The 25356-nt window shown below is 44.0% G+C and overlaps 2 protein-coding genes across 2 annotated transcripts in view; both read right to left on the bottom strand.

Annotated features, from left to right (window-relative positions):
• ITGA1 (integrin subunit alpha 1) overlaps positions 1-20912 on the bottom strand; it is a 183594-nt gene extending 162682 nt beyond the window's left edge. Inside the window, exon 1 of the mRNA XM_066240685.1 lies at positions 20777-20912. Coding sequence (XP_066096782.1) covers positions 20777-20837 — 61 coding nt within the window. The 5' untranslated portion in view covers positions 20838-20912. The remainder of the gene's footprint in view (positions 1-20776) is intronic.
• Positions 6041-7919, bottom strand: PELO (pelota mRNA surveillance and ribosome rescue factor). Its single transcript, XM_066240700.1, has 2 exons — positions 6930-7919; positions 6041-6645 (listed from the first exon to the last, which is right to left on the bottom strand). Exons 1-2 carry the CDS (start codon positions 7653-7655, stop codon positions 6211-6213), a joined length of 1161 nt encoding a protein of 386 aa, XP_066096797.1. The 5' UTR covers positions 7656-7919; the 3' UTR covers positions 6041-6210.
• Positions 20913-25356: the final 4444 nt, after the last annotated feature.

The following is a 25356-nucleotide window of genomic DNA, read 5'->3' as shown; positions in this document are numbered from 1 at the left end:
GAACAGCATGGTACTGGCATAAGAACAGGCACATAGATCAATGGAACAGAACAGAGAACCCAGAAATAAACCCACAGCTCTATGGACAACTGATATTTGACAAAGGAGGTAAGGAAATACAATGGAGTAAAGATAGCCTCTTCAACAAATGGTGTTGGGAAAATTGGACAGCTACCTGCAAAAAAATGAAACTAGACCACCAACTTACACCACTCACAAAAATAAACTCAAAATGGATAAAAGACATAAATGTAAGGTGTGAAACCATAGCATCTTAGAAGAAAACATAGGCAGTAAGCTCTGTGACATCTCTTGCAGCAATATATTTGCTGATTTGTCTCCACAGGCAAGTGAAATAAAAGACAGGATAAACAAATGGGACTTTATCAAACTAAAAATCGTCTGCACAGCTAAAGACAATAAGAACAGAATAAAAAGACAAACTACACAATGGGAGAATATACTTGACATTGCATCTGATAAGGGGTTAATAACCAAAATTTATAAAGAACTTGTAAAACTTAATACCAGGAAGACAAACAATCCAATCCAAAAATGGGCAAAAGAAATGAATAGACACTTCTCCAAAGAGGACATACAGATGGCCAATAGGCATATGAAAAAATGTTCAACATCACTAATGATTAGAGAAATGCAAATTAAAACCACAATGAGATATCACCTCACACCAGTCAGAATGGCACTCATCAATAAAACAACACAGAGTAAGTGCTGGCAAGGATGTGGAGAAAAGGGAACCCTTCTGCACTGCAGACTGGTGGGAATGCAGACTGGTGCAGCCACTGTGGAAAACAGTATGGAGATTCCTCAAGAAATTAAAAATCAAACTGCCTTTTGACTCAGCTATACCACTGTTAGGAATATACCCCAAGAACACCATAGCACTGTTTGAAAAGAAGAAATGCACCCCCATGTTTATGGCAGCATTGTTCACAATAGCAAAGATCTGGAAACAGCCCAAGTGTCCATCAGAGGATGATTGGATTAAAAAGCTTTGCTATATATATACTATGGAATACTACTCAGCCATAAGAAATGATGACATAGGATCTTTTACAACAACATGGATGGGCCTTGATAACATTATACTGAGCGAAAGAAGTAAATCAGAAAAAACTAAGAACTATATGATTCCATACATAGGTGGGACATAAAGATGAGACTCAGAGACATGGACAACAGTGTTGGGGTTACAGGGTGGGGGGAGGACAGGGAGGGGGTTTGGGGAGGGGAGGGGCACAAAGATCATGGCTTTTCAGCATTGGCCATATTCCCCTTTTAATGTATAGACAGACAGCAAATATTTACTTATGGTGTTTCCACTCTAAAGACTGCTGTCTTAGGGACAAATGCTGATGAACTATTTCAGCAGTTCCTCCTTCTTCAAAGACTTATATGTCAACATAGAGCTCCATGTTTCATAGGACATACTCAAGCTCACTCCATGCTCCCTGGAGCTTTAGCACAAGGGAATGCCCTTTTTTTTTCTTTTCTTTTCTTTTTCTCTTTTCTTTTCTTTTTTTTTTTGTTGTATTTTTTCTTTTATTTATTTATTTTTTGTATCTTTCTGGGGATGGAGATGGGAGGCAGTCGGACAGACTCCCGCATGTGCCTGACCGGGATCCACCTGGCATGCCTACCAGAGGGGGATGCTCTGCCCATCTGGGGTGTTGCTCTGTTGCAACCGGAGCCGTTCTGGTGACTGAGGCAGAGGCCATGGGGCCATCCTTAGTGCCCAGGGTGGCTTTGCTCCGGTGGAGCCTTGGCTGCGGGAGGGGAGGAGAGAGATGAAGAGGAGGGAGAGGGGGAGGGGTGGAGAAGTAGATGGGCGCTTTTTCTGTGTGCTCTGACTGGAAATCAAACCCAGGAATCCTGCACACCAGGCCAATGCTCTACCACTGAGCCAACCGGCCAGGGCCTAGGAATGCCCTTGTTGATCAAGCTACCCAAAAGAAAATTATATGGAGCAACCATGAAAGACCGAGCAAGTCAGTCTCATACTATTCATCACCAGAACGCTGCAGCCTGGTGTAAACAGTTTCAACTTTCTCGGGAAGCAGCACAGCAGATTGGGAAATCCTGCCCAAGGGGTCCTATACTGCCCCTTCATTTGGAGTTAACCCTCAAGGACCCCTACCAGGACAACTTTGGCAGATGGATATTACTCATATACCTTCATTTGGCAAACAGTCGTATGTCCACATTACAGTGGATACATATTCCGGATCTATAGTAACCTCTGTCAGAACAGGAGAGGCTGCTAAGCATGTTATAGCTCATTGTCTGTATGCATTGTTCTATTATTGGATTTCCTAAACTGGCTAAACTGAAAATGCTCATGCATATGGAGCAAAAGCATTTACTGTATTTTGTCATGCTTTCAATCTTTAAAGTTAAGGTATTATTAAAGTGTACTCAGCAAACATTTTAAGGTCAATTAAAAAAAATTTTAAAGGGGGTAGCCATATCCTGGAACTCCTATGGGTCTACCGTATCATACTTTTTACTTAAAAAAATTTTTACATTTCTTTTGAATGCTGATGAACAGGAGACACCAAATCTTTTTCGCCTGCAAACCACTACCTTCTTTATTAGATCCAGCTAATAACACTGTTTTGTCTTTTTCCAAATAGCTCCAGATATATGGAAAAGATTTATATAGGCAGAATGGGATCCTCAAACCCATCAGCGAGATCTTCTGAGCATGGCTTTTAAGATACCTAGAGGCAGAAAAAGCCCAATAGAGATCAGGGGAACTACCAGCTTTTAGGATACACCCTTAAAGGCTCCAACACCCCAAAGGGGTCTCATAGGATGCCATCTGGGTCCTGCTTCAATAGTGGAAAGGAAGGTCATTGAGCTAAAGCCTGCCAGGCTTACATGCCTCTGCTGTGAGGAAACAGGGACACTGGAAGGTAGGCTTCCCTCTCGCTCCTCTAAGGGAGGGTTCAGTCTCTTCCAGCCCTGCTCCAGCCACCTATGACCTAACCATGCCCAGAAAGCTGGGGTTTGCCACTGAAGGCTGAAGGTACCCAGGGCTGTCGGCCCCATCTATGACACTGTGGACGAGCCTAGGGTATTTCTTCCAAGAAGCAGGTAAACTGATCTATTTGCACAAGGGCCACTTAACTATGTCTTGCCTGAATAGTCAGGTTTTTTATTCTTCCCTCAAGGATCTCTGTTGTGGGTGTTGATAGTCCTATTTTCTGCTGCTTTGCTTAATATATAGTGTTTCCTTTATCCCTCCTACCTCAATGCCCAACTCACATTTCAGGCTGGGACCTACTACTAATTTAGAGCTCTCTTTCCCCCTTTTTGCCAACTTCTATTATGAATCTACCTTTGCCACCCAGCTTAGTGTATCCTAAGGTTCTCTTTACCATGCCACAGTCACAGAGCTCCAGGGAAAAGCAACCTGGTCTCATCTCTCCAGGCAGAGGAGAACAGAAGCTCCATATCCACGCATGCTGCAAATGGCTTGTCCAGTCTACCTGAATCATTACCAGCTAGAAGCAGCGGTCATTGGGACTTGGACATGAGTTGCAAAGTATAGAATGATGAGAACAATTCCAGTGCCATGTGGACTATTCCTGGATGTGGACTTCCTGGACTCCTGCTCCCTGTGACAGCTCCTAACAGACTGAACTGTGGTTGGGTTGCATTTTTCAGGGATTTGGCATGGTGATGGGGCCAACTTGGACTTGGTGAACATGTTAAGGACACTACTCTTTTATGGATTCTTGCTGTATTGGCCAAGAGTTTGCTTAAAGGCTTTTAATCACTGTAAAAAAAAATAGAAGACTGGATAAAGAAGATGTGGCACATATACACCATGGTATACTATTCAGCTAGAAGAAATGATGACATCGGATCACTTACAGCAGAATGGTGGAATCTTGGTAACATTATGTGGAGTGAAGTAAGTGAATCAGAAAAAAACAAGAACTGCAGGATTCCATACATTGGTGGGACATAAAAGCGAGACTAAGAGACATGGACAGGAGTGTGGTGGTTACGGGGGGTGGGGGGAGGGAAGGAGGGAGAAGAGGAGGGGGAGGAGGAGGGGTACAGAGAAAACTGGATAGAGGGTGACGGAGGACGATCTCTCTTTGGGTGATGGGTACGCAACAGAACTAAGTGACAGGATAACCTGGAAATGTTTTCTTTGAATATATGTACCCTGATTTATTGATGTCACCCCATTAAAATAAAAATTTATTTATATATATATAAAAAAAGAAGTGTTATAGATAGGTATGCACAGCAATCAACTGGAGATATCCTTAAAATAAATTGCAACTCAGCAGGTAGGTGTAGGGTGGAGACCTGAGTTAGAATTTCTGAAAATCTTCCAGATCTGCTGCATCATGGACCACACTTCGACTAGCAAGGCCTGAATCTCTGGTTCTCAGCTATGATGCCTACTGGAATCACCTGGAGAGCTTTGAGAAAAACAGCATTCCTAGGGGTGCAAGGTTATCTAGTCTGAGGTCCAGTCTGGTCCATGCAGCTAAATTTGAGGACGTATGGTCAAAGATGAAGTGGTTAGATTATCAGCAGGCTGTCTTCCTGTGATTTCTGTGACAGTAGATAAGAGAGCTAGGAATAACCAGCACAGCAGAGACTATGAGGAACAGATGTCCCAAGTCTCCCAATTCTTTCTGGGAATATGATTCATTATCAATAGGATCCTCAAGTTAAGAATCATGGCAGCTTCATTTACATACTTCTATCAAAATATTTCACAACATACTTTTAATATATTTTAAAGTTAAATATTCACAGAATTATAATGAAATGGCGATCGGACTTATTTTTAGATTAGGATGTAGATGTGTACAAATTTGAGTTTAAAGCCTATGGAGGTATCTCTTCCTAATTACAGATGAAAGTTCAGATACATTGGGAAGCTTATAAAAGATAATCCCCAAACTTAGTACTTGGTAGCCAAGAGACCCAGACTCAGAAAGGACAATCAAAAGTTTACTTAGTATCATCCCGACTTGAAGTAGACACCTCTGAGCCCCTAGTTACAATCACTGTTCATAAGCCTTTTGCTAATTATTGCTAAGTTGATGTTTACAAACGCTCCAGCTACAATTTTGTTCCAAGGGTCCCTCCCTAATGCTTTGAAATGCACATCAAGAAAATGTAAATAAAAAGGAGTATTTTAGCTCTCAGGTATTCGCGGCATTCCTCTAATCACAGTCAAGACTACTGGAGTACAAGCCGACTGCCACAAACTATGCAGCTTACTCCAACTTTCAGAACAGGCTCTTCACCTTGACAGAGGAGGTAGAGAAAATCTGGTAAGAACGTGCCGACACATAGGAATGAAGTGTCACTACGACAGGCCAAAAATCAACACAGTGAGGCAGTGCAAGAAAGTGAGCCCAGACTGGGGCGTCCTTCCTGCCTGGCCATCAGGTAGCCATCCAACAGTAAATCACACCCCTCAGCCTCATGTTAAAATAAGGACAACTCAAAGAGAATGCTCCTCAGGACTCAGTGACAGATCAAAGCTCCAAGATTTACAAAGAATTAACGGAGTGCCTCTCTAAGACAGACATGATCAATTTTAACCAAAGAAAACCCAAGAGTTTAATTCTCACATAATTGGTTCAACAAAGTCCCTTAAGGGAAGGGGGAAAAAAAGAAAAATTTAAACTTGTCTTTGAGAAAAGTCTATTCTTCCACTCTCATTTAAAACAGTAAATACATTTAAAAGAAAAATTTAAAATGCAGAGTAGGAGCAGTGGGGAGAAAAGGATTAAAACAGCGCAAGAGCACTGTGCAGAAATCACACAAGCAATGGAAACTGAGGATAATGAAATATTGAAAAGGTTTCCTAAGGAAAAGGACTTCAAAGCATGAACTATGGGATTTTATGATCCAGCCCAAAGACATATAGGGATTCTTATTCAATACACAAAACATTTCTAAGTACTACAAGTAACTCATAATTCCTAGATAAAATTATCCTACTAAGAAATAAAAATGGTAGTACATGGCAACTGTTTCCTTTTTAATTTATTGTTTCATTTTAAATACACATCCTGCCAGTCACAAGATGCCTAGTGTGACCGATCCCTGTCAGAATCACAGAGCGCCGCCCTTGCAGCCTCCCGTCACAAAGATGCTGAGAAGTGAGTTAAGGAGGCCTGCGGCTGTCTCTATTAAGACTTCCAATCATTCATCTTCTTCAGAACTGGACTCATCCTCTTGGTCCGATAGTTCGGGAACAGGGAAGCGGAGAATGGCCGCCACCCCAGTCAACTGGCTGAGCTGTTCTCCAGACACGTGAAGGCTGGAGAATATCCTAACAGTGCCCGCGTTCTCCTTCACGCTGTCCACCAGCCGCACGTACCGGCTCCGAGTGGCCACATCCTGATGCCTGAAGAGCTCGTCGCTGATGAGCAATGTGTCAATGGCCAGGGCCTCATTGGCCTTCTCCACCTGCTTGAGTCCATAGAAAGCCCGGTCGGGTTCATGCTGTAACATTTTGTAGAAGTCATCCAACGCTTTGACTTCCCCAGCTGCTTTAGTGTCTGAAAGGCGGCTGGCCACCGTCGGGTCACAAAGGACCTCTTTCAGGGAGTACTTGTGTCCAGAGGAGGCATGGACCTGCAACCACAATGATAAAAATTAGACAAAAGAATCTCTAAGCACAGCACCCATATTACCAGCCCATATTGACCTAAAGCCCAAGGCACCAATAAGGCTAATACATGTGCACGGACTTAAGCCATGTTTATTGTACAAACCTGCTAGCTATGCATGAGCTCTCTTTCCATTTCATCACTTACAATCCCAGTCTAACAAAGACTTCCTCTTGTGTTTTTCCAGTTCTGAAGCTTTAAGAATGGTTTGGACAAAACCCTCTGTCCCTGGGGGAGAAGACACCCTACCTGCAGGAATTTGGACCGGTTCTCCAGGAGCACCTTGTTGTCCGTCTTCACCGCCTGCTGAAACATGTAGTCGCAGAACTGCTCCCGCACAAAGCCCGGGCTGGCCACCAGGACACACTTGACCACATCGAAGTGGACGTGGCGCTGGATGGCCTGGACCACCTGCTCATAGAAGCGCTCCAGGGCCCGGTCGTGCTGGGAGCAGTTCCCTCTGCGCTTCCTGGGGATGTTCACCTCCACCTTGGCCCGAGTGAGGGTCATGCTGGGCGTGACCAGGCAGACGTGGGCGAGGCCCTCCTGCATGACCACAGCCGCCACGTCTGCGCTCCAGGCCGGGTCGCAGGCCTGCTCGATGCGCTCCAGGACCACGCTGTCCCACTGCTTCTTGGCTAGGGTGAACTGGCGGTTGGGCTCCAGCTCGATGGTGTGATAAGCGCCCATCTTGACATACTCGTTCTCCTGGATGTTGGTGCCCTTGACCCGCAGCTGGCAGGCCTGCGAGTCGAAGTCGATGGCCTCCACGCACAGCGTAAGCGTGGTGCGCACGCGGTTGCTGCCCACGCTGCCCGTGGACGACTCTGTCTGCACCTTGCGGATGGTGGAGGCGCGCAGGCTGTCACCCACCTGCACCAGGTTGTAGGTGTGCCACATATCCTCGGGCTCCTCGGGGACCAGGGTCACCTGGCCCGCGTTGTCCTTCTCAATGTCCTTCCTTACGAGCTTCATGGTGCCGGGGGACCGGGGGTCCCCACGGGAGGGGGCAGGGAGGGGAGGGGATGGGATCAGGGCAGGGGGCGGGGTCGCTCTGCCAGGTTCCTACAGGTACTTGGTAGCGGGAAGGAAAGACGAACTCCGACCCAAGCAGCCGAGGAGAACACGCCCTCCGGTCCTACCTTTCTCACTCTCGCAGTGCGCAGCGACAAAAGGGCACGAAAAACACCTTGCAGAACAAGATCACGTCCGCGACTGCAGCTGCCGCCAGCACCGAGCCAGGGGGCTGATGCAATGAGGGCGCATGCGCAGCCTGCGTCCCCTGAGCCCCCCTTGCTGCACGTCGGACTTCCGCGGGAGGGCGGGGCCTTAGCCTGTGCGTGCGCAGGCGCAGTGTGTGCAGGGGGGGAGGAGGTGCTCCTGCCCGTCAGCCCCTTAAGGGAGTCGGGCGAGATCCCTGCAGTTCTTGATTTTGATGCTCAACTCTCGCTTCCTAGCGTTTCCTCTCCATTCCTGTGCGTGGAGAATCGGGGGTCTGTGAGTGAAAATGCTTTTTTTTTTTTTTTTGAGCTGCATGCAGTTGCCACTCGCCCCTTCTCCCTGCGGGTCAGTCCGGTTTCAAAACTAATCGAAAACGGAAATGCACTGGCTCCACAGTGCCACAACACGCTTTGCGTCACCCCTCGCCGGCCCTAGGACGCCCGCAGCACGGACCTTCAGACGCGGCTGGCGGGGAGAGGAGGCAGGGCTGCGGCCACGTGCGCGGGCCCCGCCAGTTGCGCCCGCTCGGCCGGACCCACGTGCGGCCCCGGGGCCACCGCGCAGCTGCCCTGGGTCGGCCTCGCGGTCACTGGTCTCCGGGTCTGGGACCCCAGGACCCACGACGGGCAGCCTCAGCCCCCACCGCGGCTGCAGGCGACAGTTTAGGGTGGGGCTGGGTCCCCGGCGCCGGGGCGGGACCTGTGCCGCCTCCCCCAGCCTGAGATTTGGGAAGGTGGGCAACAGCTGCGCCAGCAGGACCCGCCAACCGGATCTGACAACTACGGGATGGGATTGAAAGACAATGCTAAATCACTAGACATTTCTTGGGGAAGGGCAGGTTTGAGAGTTGGGCACTGCCTCTTAAAAAGACCAGTGAAGAGAAAAAGCCCAGCAGAGCTTTCTTGAGAGTGAAAACCGGATGGAAGACAGAGGTGGCCTATGCACACTCCTCATTCTTTATCTTTCCTATCCTGTTGTGTGTGGCATTGTCACCCTGAAGTGGGGAGACAGAGCTGAGAGGGAGGAATCTGACTTTGGCACAAATCCTAATACTCAAGTGTCAGTTATCTTCCTCAGAGATTATCAGGGGACACAAAGGTCCCCTCTGAAACTCTAGCGCAAATTAGAACTGCAGTCTGCTTTGTGGCCTCTTGTCTCCCTCCCTCTTCTTTGCGGGCCTTCCTGTGTCCCTCAGTGCCCTAATCAGTTCCTAACTCACATGGCTTCTCCTTCCACTTTTGAGAGAATCTAGCTTTTCAGGAGCCAGGAACTGATCACCCTAAAGCGTGAAGATGGTCTGCCTCTCCAAAAAACAATATATCTTAGAATTCCTAAGTGGAAGAGAGAAGGAAGGAGGGAGGGAGAGAAAGTGTGGTGGTGGTGGTGGTGGTGGAGTAGGGAGTCCAGATACTTTGAGGTTCTCCTTGATCATCTTTCTAAAGACAATTCACCTCTCTCCAAAGTCAGACAGGGGTTAAAACCTGCAGAGTCACAGTGAGAGCACACAGTAGGGTCTTAATAAAATGTTAGCTTTTCACTGAAGAGCTATGTCATTCACCAGGTACTTTCCTATGCTCTTTCTACTCATCGGTAAGGCCAATATTTGTTATCCTCATTTTATAGATTCAAAAATGAACTCCAGAGCAGTTAAGAAGTGGAGTCCAAGATCACAGAACCAATGTTAAAACTCAGACCTGCCTAATGCCACACCCTCTCTGCTTTCCGCTCCTGCTGCTACCTATGGATGCTTGAATCATCTCTGCACCACAAGTCAGGTGCTGTTAACCACTGCCACTTCCCGCAACTGTCACCTTGACAGTTTGAACAAAACCACCCTAGAGGATGTGAGGCACCGTTCCCTTCTTTGCTCTTTGATCACTTTTTAAAAAGTCTTTATAGTCTTTTCAACAGTTTTCCTTTTGCCCAGCCTTGGTCACCATTACACTCCTTGAGAAAGACCCAATAGCCTGCTTTAGGAAAAGACACAAGTATTTCTACATTTTAAATGGTGGATAACATAGACAAAAGGTGGGTGGACCTCCTTTGGGTGCACCTAGTTTTTCTAAAATATCACAACTCCAATATTTTGGACCAGAGAATGGAAGGCTGGAATTAGAATTCACAGAGATAAGTGGTGGAGTGGGGGACAGGGTGTTGTGAGGATGAGGAGTCCATCTGGAATGTTCTGTGTGAGGTGACAGACTTACGTAGAGCTGTGGCCGTAGCATAGGACACTGGCTGTGGCATAGGGCCCGGAGTTCATGAGGGAAATAAGTATAGAGGTTATCAACATAGAGTTGGAATTTAAAATTAGGTAGCCAAGGAGAAATGGTCAAAGAAAAATGAGGGCACAGCTGGTTGGGTGGAAGGGGGACTATGAAAGTGGGGAGTCCTGAGAAGGCAGCAACCTACTGAGTCAGATGATGCTCAAAGGTCAAATACAAGACCTAACAAGGATCACTGATATCATTGATGGTCATGACAGAGCTGTTTTATTGGCATGATCAGACGAGTTGAAAAGGAAAGACATGCTATCCTGAAAAGGCTACATACTATATATTCCAACTATATGACATTCTAGAAACTAAGAGTGGCTATATGACCTGCATTTGCCAAAACCCATAGAAATGCACACAGATAGAAACTATGGGCTTTATTTTACAATAACGTATCACTATTGGTTCATCAGTTGTCACAAATGCACTATACTAATGCAAGGTAGTAACGTGTAGCGGAGGGTAGATTATATGGGAACTCCTTATTTTCTGCTTAACTTTTCTATAGAGTTAAAACTGCTCTTAAAAAGAAAAAAAAACCTGTGGAAAATTCACATTATCTGTTAATTCTATGGTTCCTTTTTTAAAAATGTATTTAAATTATGAGGCAAACCTCTTTGGCTCATCTTTTTAAATAGAAATGTGCTTCAGAGATTGAACATACTATTAAGTTTTTCATAGAATTACTGTTTGATCTGAAACATCTTTAACACTTTTTTTTTTCTTTTTGGTAAATGGAGCTTATTGTTGAATGATCAGATGTTTTCTCCCAGATTTTGTATTAACTTAGTATTTTTTTAAGATTTTATTTTTATTCATTTTAGAGAGGGAAGAGAGAGAGAGAGAGAGAGAGAGGGAGGGAGAGAGAGAGAGAGAGGGAGGGAGGAGAGAGAGAGAAGAGGAGGAGCAGGAACCTTCACTTCCCATAAATGCCTTGTCGGGCAAAGCCCAAGGTTTTGAACTGGTGACCTCTGCATTCCAGGTCCAGGCTTTATCCACTGCGCCACCACAGGTCAGGCATAACTTAGTATTTCTAAACCAATCATTACACTTTTATTTGAGTCCTTTGGAGTTTCCGTTCCTGTTCATTAAAATGCAGTGTCTGGCATTTAAGGCCTCCATGATCTAGCCTTCCAAGCTGTGTTCCCTGCGTGTCCTCGCTAGCACCCTCTGTTCCACTGTGGGAGAACCTTTGTTCCCAGTGCATCCTGGGAATGTTCTAATTGGCTGCCTCAGCACATGCCATTCTGTTTAAAATGTGGCTCCCTCTCACCTCTGCTTCTATAAATCCTACTTATCTTGAAGGGCCAGCTTGAATGTTATCTCTAATTTGAAACCATACATGGTAGTCATTGGAATATGTATCTTTTCTTCCTTGCTCCACTCTGAGTGGACCCCTCCACTGACCCTTGACAGGTGCCTGGCACACAGTAGGGAGTCATCTATGGATGAGCAGCTGCCTGGGTCAGGTGTAAAGTGTGGCAGCTGTGTGAACACTATCACAGGCAGTTCTTAAGGCACTGATATTGTTATCAACTACTGTTCACTGAATTTAATAGTTTAAAAAGTAATTTACTTTAGAATTGCTATAGCTACTGGCATACAGCAGCATATGTTATTTTCCTTCTTTACGGAAACAAGCAAAATCATGAGTTCACAAGGAAAAGACTATGATTTAGCTCTGGAGCTTTAAATTCTAATTTCATAGTTATTTAATGGTTCTTTGAAAACAGAAACCTTTACATGGGTAACTTTGTATCTATTTTTTTCTGTAACATTTTATTCAGATTAATCTCTCCAGAAGGAAAAAAAAAGTGTTATTACCTCCAAAATTTTCCAATTTTGCTTTTGATGTAGTTTTAGTGTTTGAAAAAAAGAATTGAGCTACAAGTCAAGCCTCTTGGATTGCAATTCTTACCTTGTCAGTTGTTTTTCTGTAACTTTTGGCAATACTTGGTCTTTTTGAAACTCAGTTTCTTTAAAAAAAAGACTCAGTTTCTTTTACTTAAGAATGAAGAAACTGAATTCAATTAACATTGTTTTAATAGTAAAAATTATGCTTCAAAGTCTTTATATATTAAAATACCCATCATCTCACCCTAACACATTTATTTTCAATTTTGATTATTACACCTTTTGATTATGAATCTTCCTAAGGCCCATTTTAACTGTAAAAGATTGATACTAAGTTTAATACTTGCCCCACAAGAGTTGGCAGACCAGAGTTCTGGTTTTTTTCTAGTTAGAGTATAGCAACTTGAAATAAATTCTTCTAACTTCTATTAACATAAAAGTTTCTATTCTGCATGGTGAGATTATTTGTGCTGCCTCTCTCATTTGACAGCCCTTATGAAGTGCTAGTACTTGTACACTGCAGAGCTGCAGAAACATGCAAGGTACTGTGGTAAATCTCTAAGAGTGCTGGACTTGAAGCTAGAAATTTGGATCACATAGCGAGGGGGAAGAGCTCCCTTTAACAGGATCATCATTATTCAGCCTTGGGAAGAAAAACAGGTTCAACAAAGTTGACTGATGGATCATCTGTTGGGTGCATTCATTTATACTAGGACCTCTTCTCCAGAGAAACCGAGGTCAGTCCTGCTGCATACAGTAGTTTGTGTATCTCACTGGTGTATTGTATTATAATCCTTCTCCCCATTACAGTATATTCAAAATGGTTTGTAAATCAGCAGCAGGGATTATGGGCTCCTGAAAGATAAAAATCTTGTTTGAATACCCTGGGCTTCACACAGTAGGTGCTGTATAAACTTTCCTGATTTTCTCGTGTATTTATTTGCAATGCTTGCTCTCCTACAGCACAAACTAATCTTTTCCTTCCTCTTCTTGGTGCTCCTTGAGCCTATTCCCAGTACAGCTTCTTTGCTTGTCCATCGCTTCCCTTGGGCTGTGAGCCTTCTAAGGGCAGGGACCAGCTTTGATTTGTGTGTGTGTCCCGGAACCCAGCACAACAACTAATACACAATCACAGTTATTCCGTGAAAATACGAGTGGTTGTTAGTTCACCTGTAATTCAGAAGTTTTAATTTGTTTATCACTGACATCTTAAAATGAGGAAATTACATTCTGCTGTATAATGTTACTAAACAGTTAAAAAGAAGATTGCTCTTATGATAAGTTTCTACAAAACTATTTCAGTTTTTGAGATATCTCTGCTTGGATAAGAAAAATGATTATTTTAGACACATTTTACTAAAGGAAAGATCTTAAAATCTTTTAAAATAATGTATAACAATTACTTTTATTATACATGGTTTGAAAAAGAAAATGATTTTTACAGAATAAGTAGCCAGAGCTCTGGTTATGAGTATTTAGCAATAAATGCAATTGTTTATTTACAGAGACTGTGCTAATCTCAGATTGTAAAAAGATGCCCATGGAACCTCTGGACGCCAAGCTAAGTGGATCCCTGGGAGGATTATTCAGCTAATTAAAAGAGAAAAAGGAAAAGGGAAAGTTTAATTTTTTAAAGGAACTTGTTGTACTCCTGTACTATCTAAATTTCCTGTGATTAAAATACGTACTTGTGGCCCTGGCCGGTTGACTCAGTGGTAGAGCGTTGGCCTGGCGTGCGGGGGACCCGGGTTCAATTCCTGGCCAGGGCACATAGGAGAAGAGCCCATTTGCTTCTCCACCCCCCCCCCTTCCTCTCTGTCTCTCTCTTCCCCTCCCGCAGCCGAGGCTCCATTGGAGCAAAGATGGCCCGGGCGCTGGGGATGGCTCCTTGGCCTCTGCCCCAGGCGCTGGAGTGGCTCTGGTCACGGCAGAGCCACACCCAGGAGGGGCAGAGCATCGCCCCCTGGTGGGCAGAGCATCACCCCTGGTGGGTGTGCCGGTGGATCCCGGCCGGGCGCATGCGGGAGTCTGTCTGACTGTCTCTCCCCGTTTCCAGCTTCAGAAAAATACAAAAAAAAAAAAAAAATACGTACTTGCAATTGTCACCAAACAATACCAAACCTCCTAGCAAATAAACAACATCTTATCAACAAAAGTGTGAGGAGGGATGTGGGCATGGGTGTGTTTCTATTTGTATGTGTCCTTGTGCATTACAGGATCATTTTACCAAAAAGATTACCATAAAATGTATAATTTTAAGGTCTGGTCAATTTCAATGTATTTTCAAGTTTTTGTATTTAGCAAACAAAGTATACCTAATAAAATAATTTTGAAAGTACACTGTAATTTGTAATTTGTATTTAGACTACTAGTGGAATTTACAATAAAATATGCAGATTTAAAAAAAATATTATTGATTTGAGAGAGAGAAATGGGGCTAGAAGTAGGAATTATCAACTCTTGCTTCTCTTATATGCCTGATTGGGCAAACCTGGGGTTTCCAACTGGTGCCTTCAGCATTGCAGGTCCATGCATTATCCACTGCACCACCACAGGTCAAACAAAATATGTGGATTTTAATCATCTTAATCATTTGACATTCTAATATGATTTAGCGCCTTATTGAAATGTAAGCATTTGCATTTATTTCAGCCAATCTCCGATAATTCATACAAAGCATGTATCTCCATTCATTTCAATATCTGAATCACAGTGATTTTTCAACTCAGACTTCTCACTTGTTCTATTTATAGAGACCTACTGTTTCAATAAAACAGTATTAATGTGTTATCGCTAAAGTGAATTCTTCACACCAACCAGCTCAGACACTTCAATCTCCTTTAAAGGCTTAGTTGACATTTTTAATTTTTTTAAATTGCAGAAGATATTAGATAAGAATTAGATCCCTTCATATATACACAGCCCTGGCCTTAAGCACTGATATGACAAAAATTAGGGTTTGCCAAAACCAGACTCACTGATCTTGTGTAAAGGGAACATTTTTGTGATTGCTTTATTGTCACCTTTTCCCGGAGGCTTCCTGTTAAAGGTATTTAGAGGAAGCTCTGTTCTTAGGATCTGTTGAGGCTGCTGGTGCCAAAGGGGCCATTAGCCCAGAATCAGAGTCAGAGTCAGAAGTTTGGCTCCGAAAAGAGAACGGAGGAGAGGGGTAATGTAGCCAGAAGCAATGTCATTTGTATCCAGAAGGAATATGTTTCAAATCTTATGATACTGTTTCTAAAAATATAAAGAACTGTGATAGAAAATGATCATGTAGGTGTCCTCTCTGTTATTGATTATTGTAATTATCAGATGCACACTGTCCCACATTTCAACATCTCTGGCGCTAGGAGGCATCTAACTGTCTTGAGGTTATAATCTGATTGGCAGCGTTTTCCTTTCTTAGCAGTGATTACATTATGGTGCATTATTCAATTGATGGTAGCTTCCATTCAATCAGATATGACTGGGTAAATATATATATTCCAGGTGCAGAACTATAATTAAAGGGGACAAGCTGATCCCTTAAGGATTTTATGAGTTTGTCTATAGTCTATTTCACGATTCATCCAATAACAAATGATTAAGTGTTATTGTTAGATGCTATGGATAATTAACAAAGGCCCTCCTCTCACAGAACATACAGCAAGCTGGAAAGACAACTAGATATTTAATTATACTATCATGTGGTATGTAGTAGAAGCAAAGGTTTTTGGGTCTCTGGGGGAGGGGGTCCAATTTAGTCCTGTAGGTTTCTTGGAAATGACATTCATGTGGGGACTTGAGGGGCAGCAGCAGTGTGAAAAACTTAAGCCAGCCATGCCCCGGCGACATCAGAGAATTGGCACAACAGAGGGGCTGATGGCCGCTCAATAATCGCGAGGACAGGACTATGTTCAGCTCATTTCCATGCCTTGATACTGTACTTGCTTTGAGAGCGAATACAGTTCTCCAGTCACGGACTGCTCTGAATAAGCAATGTAGTCTGGCTCTAGTATCATCATGGTAACCATTGCAGATATCTTTCTTCTCAAGTTTTTAACATGAGTTCAAATAACCCTATTTTGTGTTTCATACCACAGAACAGTGTAGGTTAAAAAAAAATAGCATTTTGATTTTAAACATAAGCTGCTTTATCTTATAAAATGTTTATTATAAAGGGCACATGAAAGTTCATCGAGTTTAAAATCCGGTGGGAAGTGTGTTGGATGGAGGAGGAGAAACACAGGCTGGGGAGCTTCCACCCACGAAGTCTGATCCATAGCTGCCAGCTGTGGCCCAGGAGCCCAGGCATCAGAACAGCATCAGGTAAGAAAAATAGGCCAACTAGGTCCACATGTGTATCTCATTGACATCCCCACTGCCTACTAGTTAAGGAAACAGATCAACAAAAGTCCTGTGAGTTTACCACTGCCTTTACTGATATCATCATGATGGAAGAGTTCCACCATCTTCTGTCATTCCTGACAATACATTGAAAGCCACTGGAGGTCCTATTTTTGTTACAGGGAAGTGGCTGACTCCCTCCCCTGTTCAGCCATTGTGCCCACTGGACTTCATTTCGAATAGGAAAAGAAATCTTGCCTGTGAAGGAAGTCACGACAGAAGACCCTGCCTTCTAGGCTAACTAAAATGTTTCTAGGAAGGAGAGACCTATAACTTAACTGGGGGAGGGGGGCATTCTATATTTATATTCCTAATAACCAAAGATAGTACTCTCATTTGAGTAGAGTAGTAAGAAATCATCTGATTTCACTATATACCTAAAAGCCATGAAAATAACAGACTCGCTTGCATCATTCATTTGACAGTTATCAAAGCCTTTTTAGACAACTCTTGGATTTAACGTTGAAAGGGTTGGGTGGGAAGGAAATGGACTTACATTTAGACAGCCTAGGTGGCGTATTATTTTAGAGCATGAGATTTGAGGACAAAGGTCTGAGCTGAGCATAGGATTTGCCATTTACTAGTTGTGGGAGTTTGGATAAATTAACCTCTTCGGTTTATCTCTACAATATTGATCATCATTCCAAAATTGTCCCTTTTTCTAAGATTGAAGTGAAATAACACAGTTAAAGTTCTCGGCACAGAGGCTCACACAATACTAAATATGTGCCTGCCCATCATTAAGTTGTTACATTTTCTCTGTTGTCTGTTTGACCTTGGTCCCCTGGGAGGTGAATTCTGCCACTTGGACATGACCAGTGGGAGAGCCTAACACCAAATTAAGAGAATGGGAGGAAACGGAGCATGCGTTTCCCCTGCTCCCTCCCTGCTGGGCTTCAGCTTGGGCAGGAGCTGCCTTCCTCCTCCTAGGCCAGAGCTCTAGCCCAAAGGACCCCGTCCTGCTGCTCCAGTTCTAGGTCAGGCAGACAGGGCTCCCTCCTCAGGCCAGACTCAGTAATTGCTCTTCTCCCTCCTGTCCTTAGGTGCTCTCTACCTTGTCAGTCCCTCTGTCAACAGTCCTTCTATTAAACTTTCTTTAGTTATGTCCTTTATATGTGCCACTAGTTGCTTGCTGGTACTTTGACATACAGAAAATAACAATAACGACTTTATTTGGACATCAGGGAGGATATTTTTCCTAACGAATCATTTTTAAATATTGGAAAACACTAATACAAGATAGTCCTAAACCTAATGGAAATTTATTGGGATGGTGGTAGTTTGTTGTTGAGAATGTAAACCCAGTTTTGAAAGGTAGAGAGTTTGTTTGATGGCAGTGGGTGCTGGGAAAGAAGAGTGGATTTTTTTTTTTCGTGCATAAAACAACAAGATCATATCCACCATGACAAAGTCAGTAGTAAGAGGATTGTGGGCAAAGTAAGGAAATAGGACTGCTTTCGTGGGAAGCTGATGTTCAGGGGTTTTAATACGCGGAACAATGGTCTCCCAAAGATGACCATGTCCCAGTCCCTGGAAGCTGTGAGTATGCTGCCTCACAGGGCAAAGGGGGCTCAGCACCTGTGATTGAATTGAGGGTCCTGAGATGGGGAGATGAGCCCGGATGTCTCAGGTGGGCCCAAGGTAACAAGAAGGATCCTTAGGAGAAGCAGGCAGCAGAGTTGGAGTCAGGGAAGGAACTGTGACAATTAAACTGCATCAGAGGGGGCAATCAGAAGATGCTCCTCTGCTGGCTGTGCAGCGGAGGACGGAGCCACAAGCCATGCAGTGCAGGTAGCCTCTGGAAGCCTGTCCTGGATTCTCCCCCACAGCCTCTGAAGAAACACGCCTCTGCTGACCCCCAGTTTTAGCCCGGTGGGACTTCTGACTACAGAAGGAAGGATTTCTGACTACAGTTCCAAGGAAGCTGACAATATATTGACTCACTGGAAACCAGCAAAGAAAGAGAAGAAGTCAATTTTCAGATCCTTGCATGGTGAAATAAATGGGCACACATACGGCACATATGAGGAAACTGGATTCTCACACAGTAACTTTTTAGATTTGAAATTTCAATATGATTGAGTACCATAGAGATACCGGCTAGTGAATCTGTCTTGTTTTAAACCAAATGATCTGTGACAATTTGTTACAACAGCAACAGGAAACTGATAGAAGGGTCGAAGGAGATCAAGGGTGCTAGATCAGGGCAAACCTGGAACGGTCAGTTGAAAATTCTGGGTTTTATCTAAAGACAACAAAGAACCACCAAAGTTTTTCTGACTGAAGACTAAGATATAGTGGAAACTACTTGTTAGCAAGGTAGATGAGAGGTTGGGCTCAGACTGGAGATGGGAAGAGCTCTCTCTACAGCAGTGCGCATGAGTGGGGTGAGGGGTGGACTCTCTGCCCTGGTGAGCAGGTTCCAAGGAAACTGACGATATATTGACTCACTGGAAACCAGCAAAGAAAAGGAAGAAGTCAATTTTCAGATCCTTGCATGGTGAAATAAATGGGCACACATACAGCACATATGAGGAAACTGGATTCTCACACAGTAATTTTTTAGATTTGAAATTTCAATATGATTGAGTACCATAGAGATATATGCGCATAGACACACACAAAAGGGACTTAACTGTTATAATTTTGAAATATCCCTGCACTATTTTCCTTTAAATCCCTTCCTGGCTTCAGAAAGGCACATTACCACAATGATTGCAGAAAACCCACAGGATGTAACTTGTGACAGTTTTAGGCATGGAGAAATAAAACAGCAGACCTCAAAAAACACTTCTATATTTATATGTAAATATAGAAATAATTATAGGTATACATAATAAAATTAATATAAATAATATATATGGAATTGTAACTTCTTAACCTTTATTTTTTTAAGCCTCCTTTTTGTGTTTTTAGAGGGTATGCAAATATCATTTGATCATTTCTGCATTCATTACTACTTATTTGGTAAAGTGAAAAGGAAGTAGTATGTGCATACTCAGTAGGCTATTCAGATTTTTCATAGCAAATACAGGCAAGGGACCTCCAAAAAAATTTGAGCTGAAAGAAGCATCACAGGTCAAATGTGTAAAGGGCAGTGACAGTAGCTGATAAATTAAACCACTCACTACTGTCTCTAGAGCAGTTCAGGGGTTATCACTGTTTGGGTTACTGGACATTTCCTGAGTAGTGGGAAATGTTTAGATGAAAAGTCAGTAGCTCATAATTAACTTCTTTACAGCATCTCAAAAAAACAAAACAAAACAAAAAAAACAACCCAAAAAACAAACAACTCTGCTTGCAGATAATCCATTTCTAAGTGATCTTAAAGGTTAACAATGCTTGGCCATCTAACCCTGGCTAAACCGGCTGGATCACCCCCATTGTTAGTGGTAAAATGCTAAATGAATTAACTAGTACTAATAAACTAAGCATGCCAGCACTGAAGACACTAGACAATTGAATACTGATGATATATGCTAAAGTCAACAATTACGATCAATTAAGCCATTAATCAGGTCATTAAAAAGAACCCCACAAAACTGCACCCATCTGCCTTCTATCACTATTACTACTTTTCCTTCTCATTCAATAACTGGTTAAAAACAAAACAAAATAACCCAGGGGTTAATCATTTGGAAAATCTTGGAAAACACTAGGCTCCAACCTTTTTCTAAATGAATATAATTCTGCATCTCCACTGTTTTTTAAGCCTCTCCTCAAAAACACCTATTTATACACAAATAACAATACTATTTTTGCATTTTTTAAAAGTCAGCTCTGTAATATTTACAGAGTGCATGTTCTCTATTCCTTCGTCAATTTCAAAAAGCTCCTCCTCCTGGACACACTTCAGGGCAAGGAGCAGCTTGGCCTTCTCCTTTCCCCTCTTCCTGTGCCGCAGAAAAGTCTGGGATACTTGACAGCCAGAAAGTGCAGTCCTGCCCCGCCTTGAGCAACCTGAGGGTAGGAACTTTGTCTTCAAGTCAGGCGCCCTCTAGTTACCTCCTTCCCAAAGAAGGGGTGGGGGGAAGCCCCACAGCCAAGTCTTCACAAACCGTGCAAATTGTCAAAACAACTTGAATTTGAAAAGCTAGTTTCTACCTTGTCAAGCTCTCAGCACTGCCTCCCTCCTACCGTGGGGTGGAAGGTAGTGAAACGTCTAAAAGACTAATTCCGACCAAAAGCAAGACGCAAGCACACTCCTTTCCGTCTCCCAACCTGCCCAGAGGACCCGAAGCGCCCGACAGTGGGTCCGCGCTGCCCCTGTAGTCCCGGCTACAGCTCCGCGCACCTCCCTCTCCAATCCCCGGGCCCCGCGCGCCGGAGATGCTCAAGTGGAGCGGCGGGGTCACTCACCAGTGAGGAGCCAGCCGCAGGCAACAGCCGCCCCTGGGCGGGCACCGAGCCGGGGGCCCATGGCCAGAGTGGCCGCGGCGCTGGGGGACGCGCTGGATCGCAGGGCAGGACACGACAAGACCGGGCGCGGGAGCCGCGCGCGCTGGGCCACTCAGCTCGCGCGCCTCTGTGGGTCTCAGCCGCTGCCCCGCGAGGCGGGTCGTCCAGGAGGCGCAGAGTGATTTCCCGTGTTTTCCACCAACGCCTCTAAGTTCGCTCCACGCTTGTCACATCCCAGACGCAGTGCCACGCCGCCCGCCCCTTCGCGCTTCTGCTCTCTGAAGTGCCTGGCAGCCTCCCAGGCTCTGTCCGAGACATGGACAAATAAAGCCAGCTTCGCGGGTCCGTGTTTAGGCTAAAGTCCACAGTCTGCGAGGCAAACCTTAAAGGGACATCTGCCTTTCATGGAGAGGGTGATCCCGCGGGCCGTGCCAACTCCCCAAGGTAGTAGGAAGATGGGCAAGGGCTGGACCTTCGCGAGAAAGTGCCAGCCCCGTGGCTCCGCCTTCACACCCCTCGCTTCTCCCCGGCCTCGGGCAGGGAGGGCACTTGGAAAGAGCCGGGGCTCCTGGGCCCTAAGGGGAGTCTGCTTTCTTGGGTCCGACTGCGGAGCAGGCGGCAGACCCGCTGCAGGAGTCAGCCGGTCCCGGACCCCGGTCCCTGCCCCGCGCCCCGGTCTCTGCCCTGCGCGGACTTGGATTTGACCGCAGTCGCCGCGCGCTAGGATGGGCGGATCCGGCGCGCGGAGGCACACCCACCCCGGCACGCCCACTCAGGGCTCTGCTTCCACTTAAACCCGGTTTGCTTCGTTGATGGTGATTCGTGATTAAAGGGGCGTTTGCAGATAGATACGTTTTCTTTTGGGACAACTGTGATAAGGGGGAGAAAAGGAGAAACAGGACTGGAGGGTGGGGGGGGGGGGCGGGGAAAGAACAAGCTAAAGAACGAGGTGCCAGAGAGAAGCGGGAGTGCGAACAGCCCCTGCAGCGATGGAATGTGTGTGGGCTATTTGTGTAAGCTGAATTAGGATGTTTGTACACTGGAAATTGAAGCTAATAAAGAGCTCAGGGCGCTGTTGCTGCCTTTTCTTTCTTTCTTTCTTTTTCTATTTTTTTCCTTCTTGCTACAAACTGTTGTAAGAACATGAAGTCATGTCCAAGTTACTCCCCCCACTCCCACTCACACTGTTTCAGCTGGATCTTTGGTGTCCGTCCCTGGGAGACCCAGTCTCTCCTCTGGTGAGTTATACAAGCTCCCCGAGTCAAGAGCCACATTCATAGTACCTAATACTTCCTATTTTTATTAAAGCTGCTGTGTGTGTGTGTGTGTGTGTGTGTGTGTGTGTGTGTGCGCGCGCGCGCTTTCGAGAATTTCAAAGGAAGGGAAGGAGTAGGGTCAGTGGCTTTGTGTTTACAAGTGGTGGAGGTCATGCACCGGATTCAACTCTGTTCAGTTCAATTCAACTCCTAATTGAGTCTCTCCAGCAGTTCTGGGGCCAGCAGGACAAGAGTGCCACCCAAAGGAAGATTCCTTTCCTATAACAAAATACAGGTGACACGGTACAGGTAATCCAAGGGAAAGGAGGAGAGAAGCCCACAAGAATGTTAAAATAAATCGCCAAATAGAAGATTGCCGAGGCCAAAAGTTACAGAAGACAGAAGTTAAAAAGGTTAATGAAGATCAGAAGTGGGCTGGGCCAAGTTGAGAAGTGAAGGCCATCAGCTCACAGTAAGGTGACCTGTAGAATTCCTCTTTGAATTGACATATTTGAAGTGACTCACTACCTAGTAGATACGTTGAAAAATCCTCTTTCTTCTTTTCCTTGTTTCCAGCTCTCTCTCTCTCTCTCTCCATATATATATATATATATATATACACACACACATATGTATATATGGTGTTATCTTCAGAACTGTGCAAATAGACCTCTAGCAAAATTGCATTGTGTCGGCTCATAGCTCAGTCTCCCCAGATTCTCATAGTTGAGCCTGGTTACCTAAGCTTTCTTTGCCGGCATTCAGAGCCCTCCCAGCTCAACTGTGCTCTCTGGTCTCTCTCCCATCTTTAATTTGGTAGTGTCCACCTGCCTCCTGCTGTTCCCTGAAAGGGAAGAGAAAAAAAAAAAAAAAAAAAAAAAAAAAGACCAAAAAGCTTTGCTGTGAATACATTTCCCAAACATCCCATCTCCCTGTCTCTGGTCTCACTTGGGTTTTATGCCCCTCAGGGCTTTGTACAATAATTAATAAATACTGATGACTTGATTAAGGCTTAGACATTTAAAATTATAATAAATATTTGATTTAAAATGTGGGTTTTTTCTGTTTTCTTTTTTATTGAATTTATTGGACTGACATTCGTTATCAAAATTATATAGATAGGTTTCAGGTGTGCAATCCTGTAATACATCCTCTGTATATGGTATTGTGTGTTCACCATCCCAAGTCAAGTCTCCTTCCATCACCATTTATCCCTCTTTTTGGCCCAGTTTTCAAGAATAGATTATAGTGTGCATATATCTGTGTGCATATGTATATATGTGTATGTACACATACATATGTGTATACGTATATGGACATCTAGAAAAATGCAATATATTGAAAAAATAAAAGAAATTATAAAGTTATCTCTTATTGAAATAAAGTAGGTTAAATATGATCAATGCTTTAATTACTGGAAACTTTCTCTTTCTTTTTTTGGGGTTAATGAATACTTTGACTTTGAATGTTTTGTCTCCTCTAGGACTTACAAACTAATGGTGATCAACACCACGACCACTGTTAAAGTTAACTTCATATGTGTGATGAGTCTTATGGCAATCTTTATTGATCTTCATGTCAAATCATAGCAAGTGTCAAGATGGAGAAATTAGCTATCGCTGGAGAATTACGTTTAGCATAAGTGCTCATCTTCTGAACTTCAATATATCTAAATACAAATCAATGTCAGGCAAGCTGTTCTCTTAATTTTATCCTGACTGATAGGAAGACATGCTGTTGAATAAAACTAACACTTCGAGGAGATAAAAACTAGGATCCCAAACTGGTGACTTGATGTGAAAAGTTCTCTAGACTTACTAGCATATACTCTTCTGTTTTCAGTGACGGTTAATCTGATCAGGTCCTGTTTAGGGTTTTGAGAAATGTGGGTGAAAATTAAAAGGACACTAAGAGGTTAGAGACTGCACTTCAAGTTTATGAAGTGAGGCAAAAGTAATTGGACTTATGGCCAATCACCTCAAAAATAAAAGTGTGTCTTTTGTACGAAGATATTCTCCTTAAAGGGTACCTAATTTACTACATGAAAGTACCAGAACAAAGTAAGATTCTGGAGCCGGACTGCTGGGATCTGAGCCCCGGAACCAACACGCGGCAGCTGTGTCACTCAGGAAACGTGTCTAGTGACTCAGAGCCTCAGTATTCTCAAATATAAAATGGGGGTGAAAACAATGGCCTTTCTCTGGAGATTGCTGTGGAGGTTAAATGAGACAGGGCTACAGAACATTTAGAACAATGCCAGGATTAAAAATACGTTCTTAATAGAAATGCATCATTCTTCTTGGTCAGGGGCCCCCAAACTTTTTACACAGGGGGCCAGTTCACCGTCCCTCAGACCATTGGAGGGCTGGACTACAAAAAAAACTATGAACAAATCTCTATGCACACTGCACATATCTTATTTTAAAGTAAAAAAACAAAATGGGAAGAAATACAATATTTAAAATAACAAACAAGTAAATTTAAATCAACAAACTGACCAGTATTTCAGTGGAAACTATGCTCCTCCACTGACCACCTATGAAAGAGGTGCCCCTTCCAGAAGTGCGGCGGGGGCCAGATAAATGGCCTTAGGGGGCCGCATGTGGCCCGCAGGCCGTAGTTTGGGGACCCCTGTTCTTGGTCATAGATCAGCATCAGATAGAGGAAACCGGGCAAGGCCTGTGTGTGGTGGGTCCTCTTAGAATTGATGTAATTTGCTAAGCATCAGAAGGGAACTTGATTGTTTTACTAAACACATCTCTATCAACTCCTTTTTTTTCTCCCCTGAAATCCTTACCTTTAGAATATTTACTTTGGATCTGGGAATTATCTTGAAGATATCCCTATAAAATGGGTATATGTGAAGCATCAGGACCCATTATGACATTAACAAGGATTTGCTTTTCAAATCAGCTAGCTGTCAAAGGGATATACAGTGTGTCCGTAAAGTCATGGTGCACTTTTGATCGTCACAGGAAAGCAACAAAAGATGATAGAAATGTGAAATCTGCACCAAATAAAAGGAAAACTCTCCCAGTTTCATACCTATTCAGTGCAGTTCGATGTGGGCTCATGCACAGATTTTTTAGGGCTCCTTAGGTAGCTATCCCGTATAGCCTCTATGGACTCATCACTGACTGATGGCCTACCAGAATGGGGTTTCTCCACCAAACTGCCGGTCTCCTTTAACTGCTCATCCCACCGAGTTATGTTATTCCTATGTGGTGGCGCTTCGTTATAAATGCGCCGATATTCACCTTGCACTTTGGTCACGGATTCGAATTT

The sequence above is a fragment of the Saccopteryx bilineata genome, chromosome 1 (assembly GCF_036850765.1).
Source record: "Saccopteryx bilineata isolate mSacBil1 chromosome 1, mSacBil1_pri_phased_curated, whole genome shotgun sequence".
Lineage (NCBI taxonomy): Eukaryota > Metazoa > Chordata > Mammalia > Chiroptera > Emballonuridae > Saccopteryx > Saccopteryx bilineata.
This window is presented reverse-complemented; position numbering and strand designations above follow the sequence as displayed.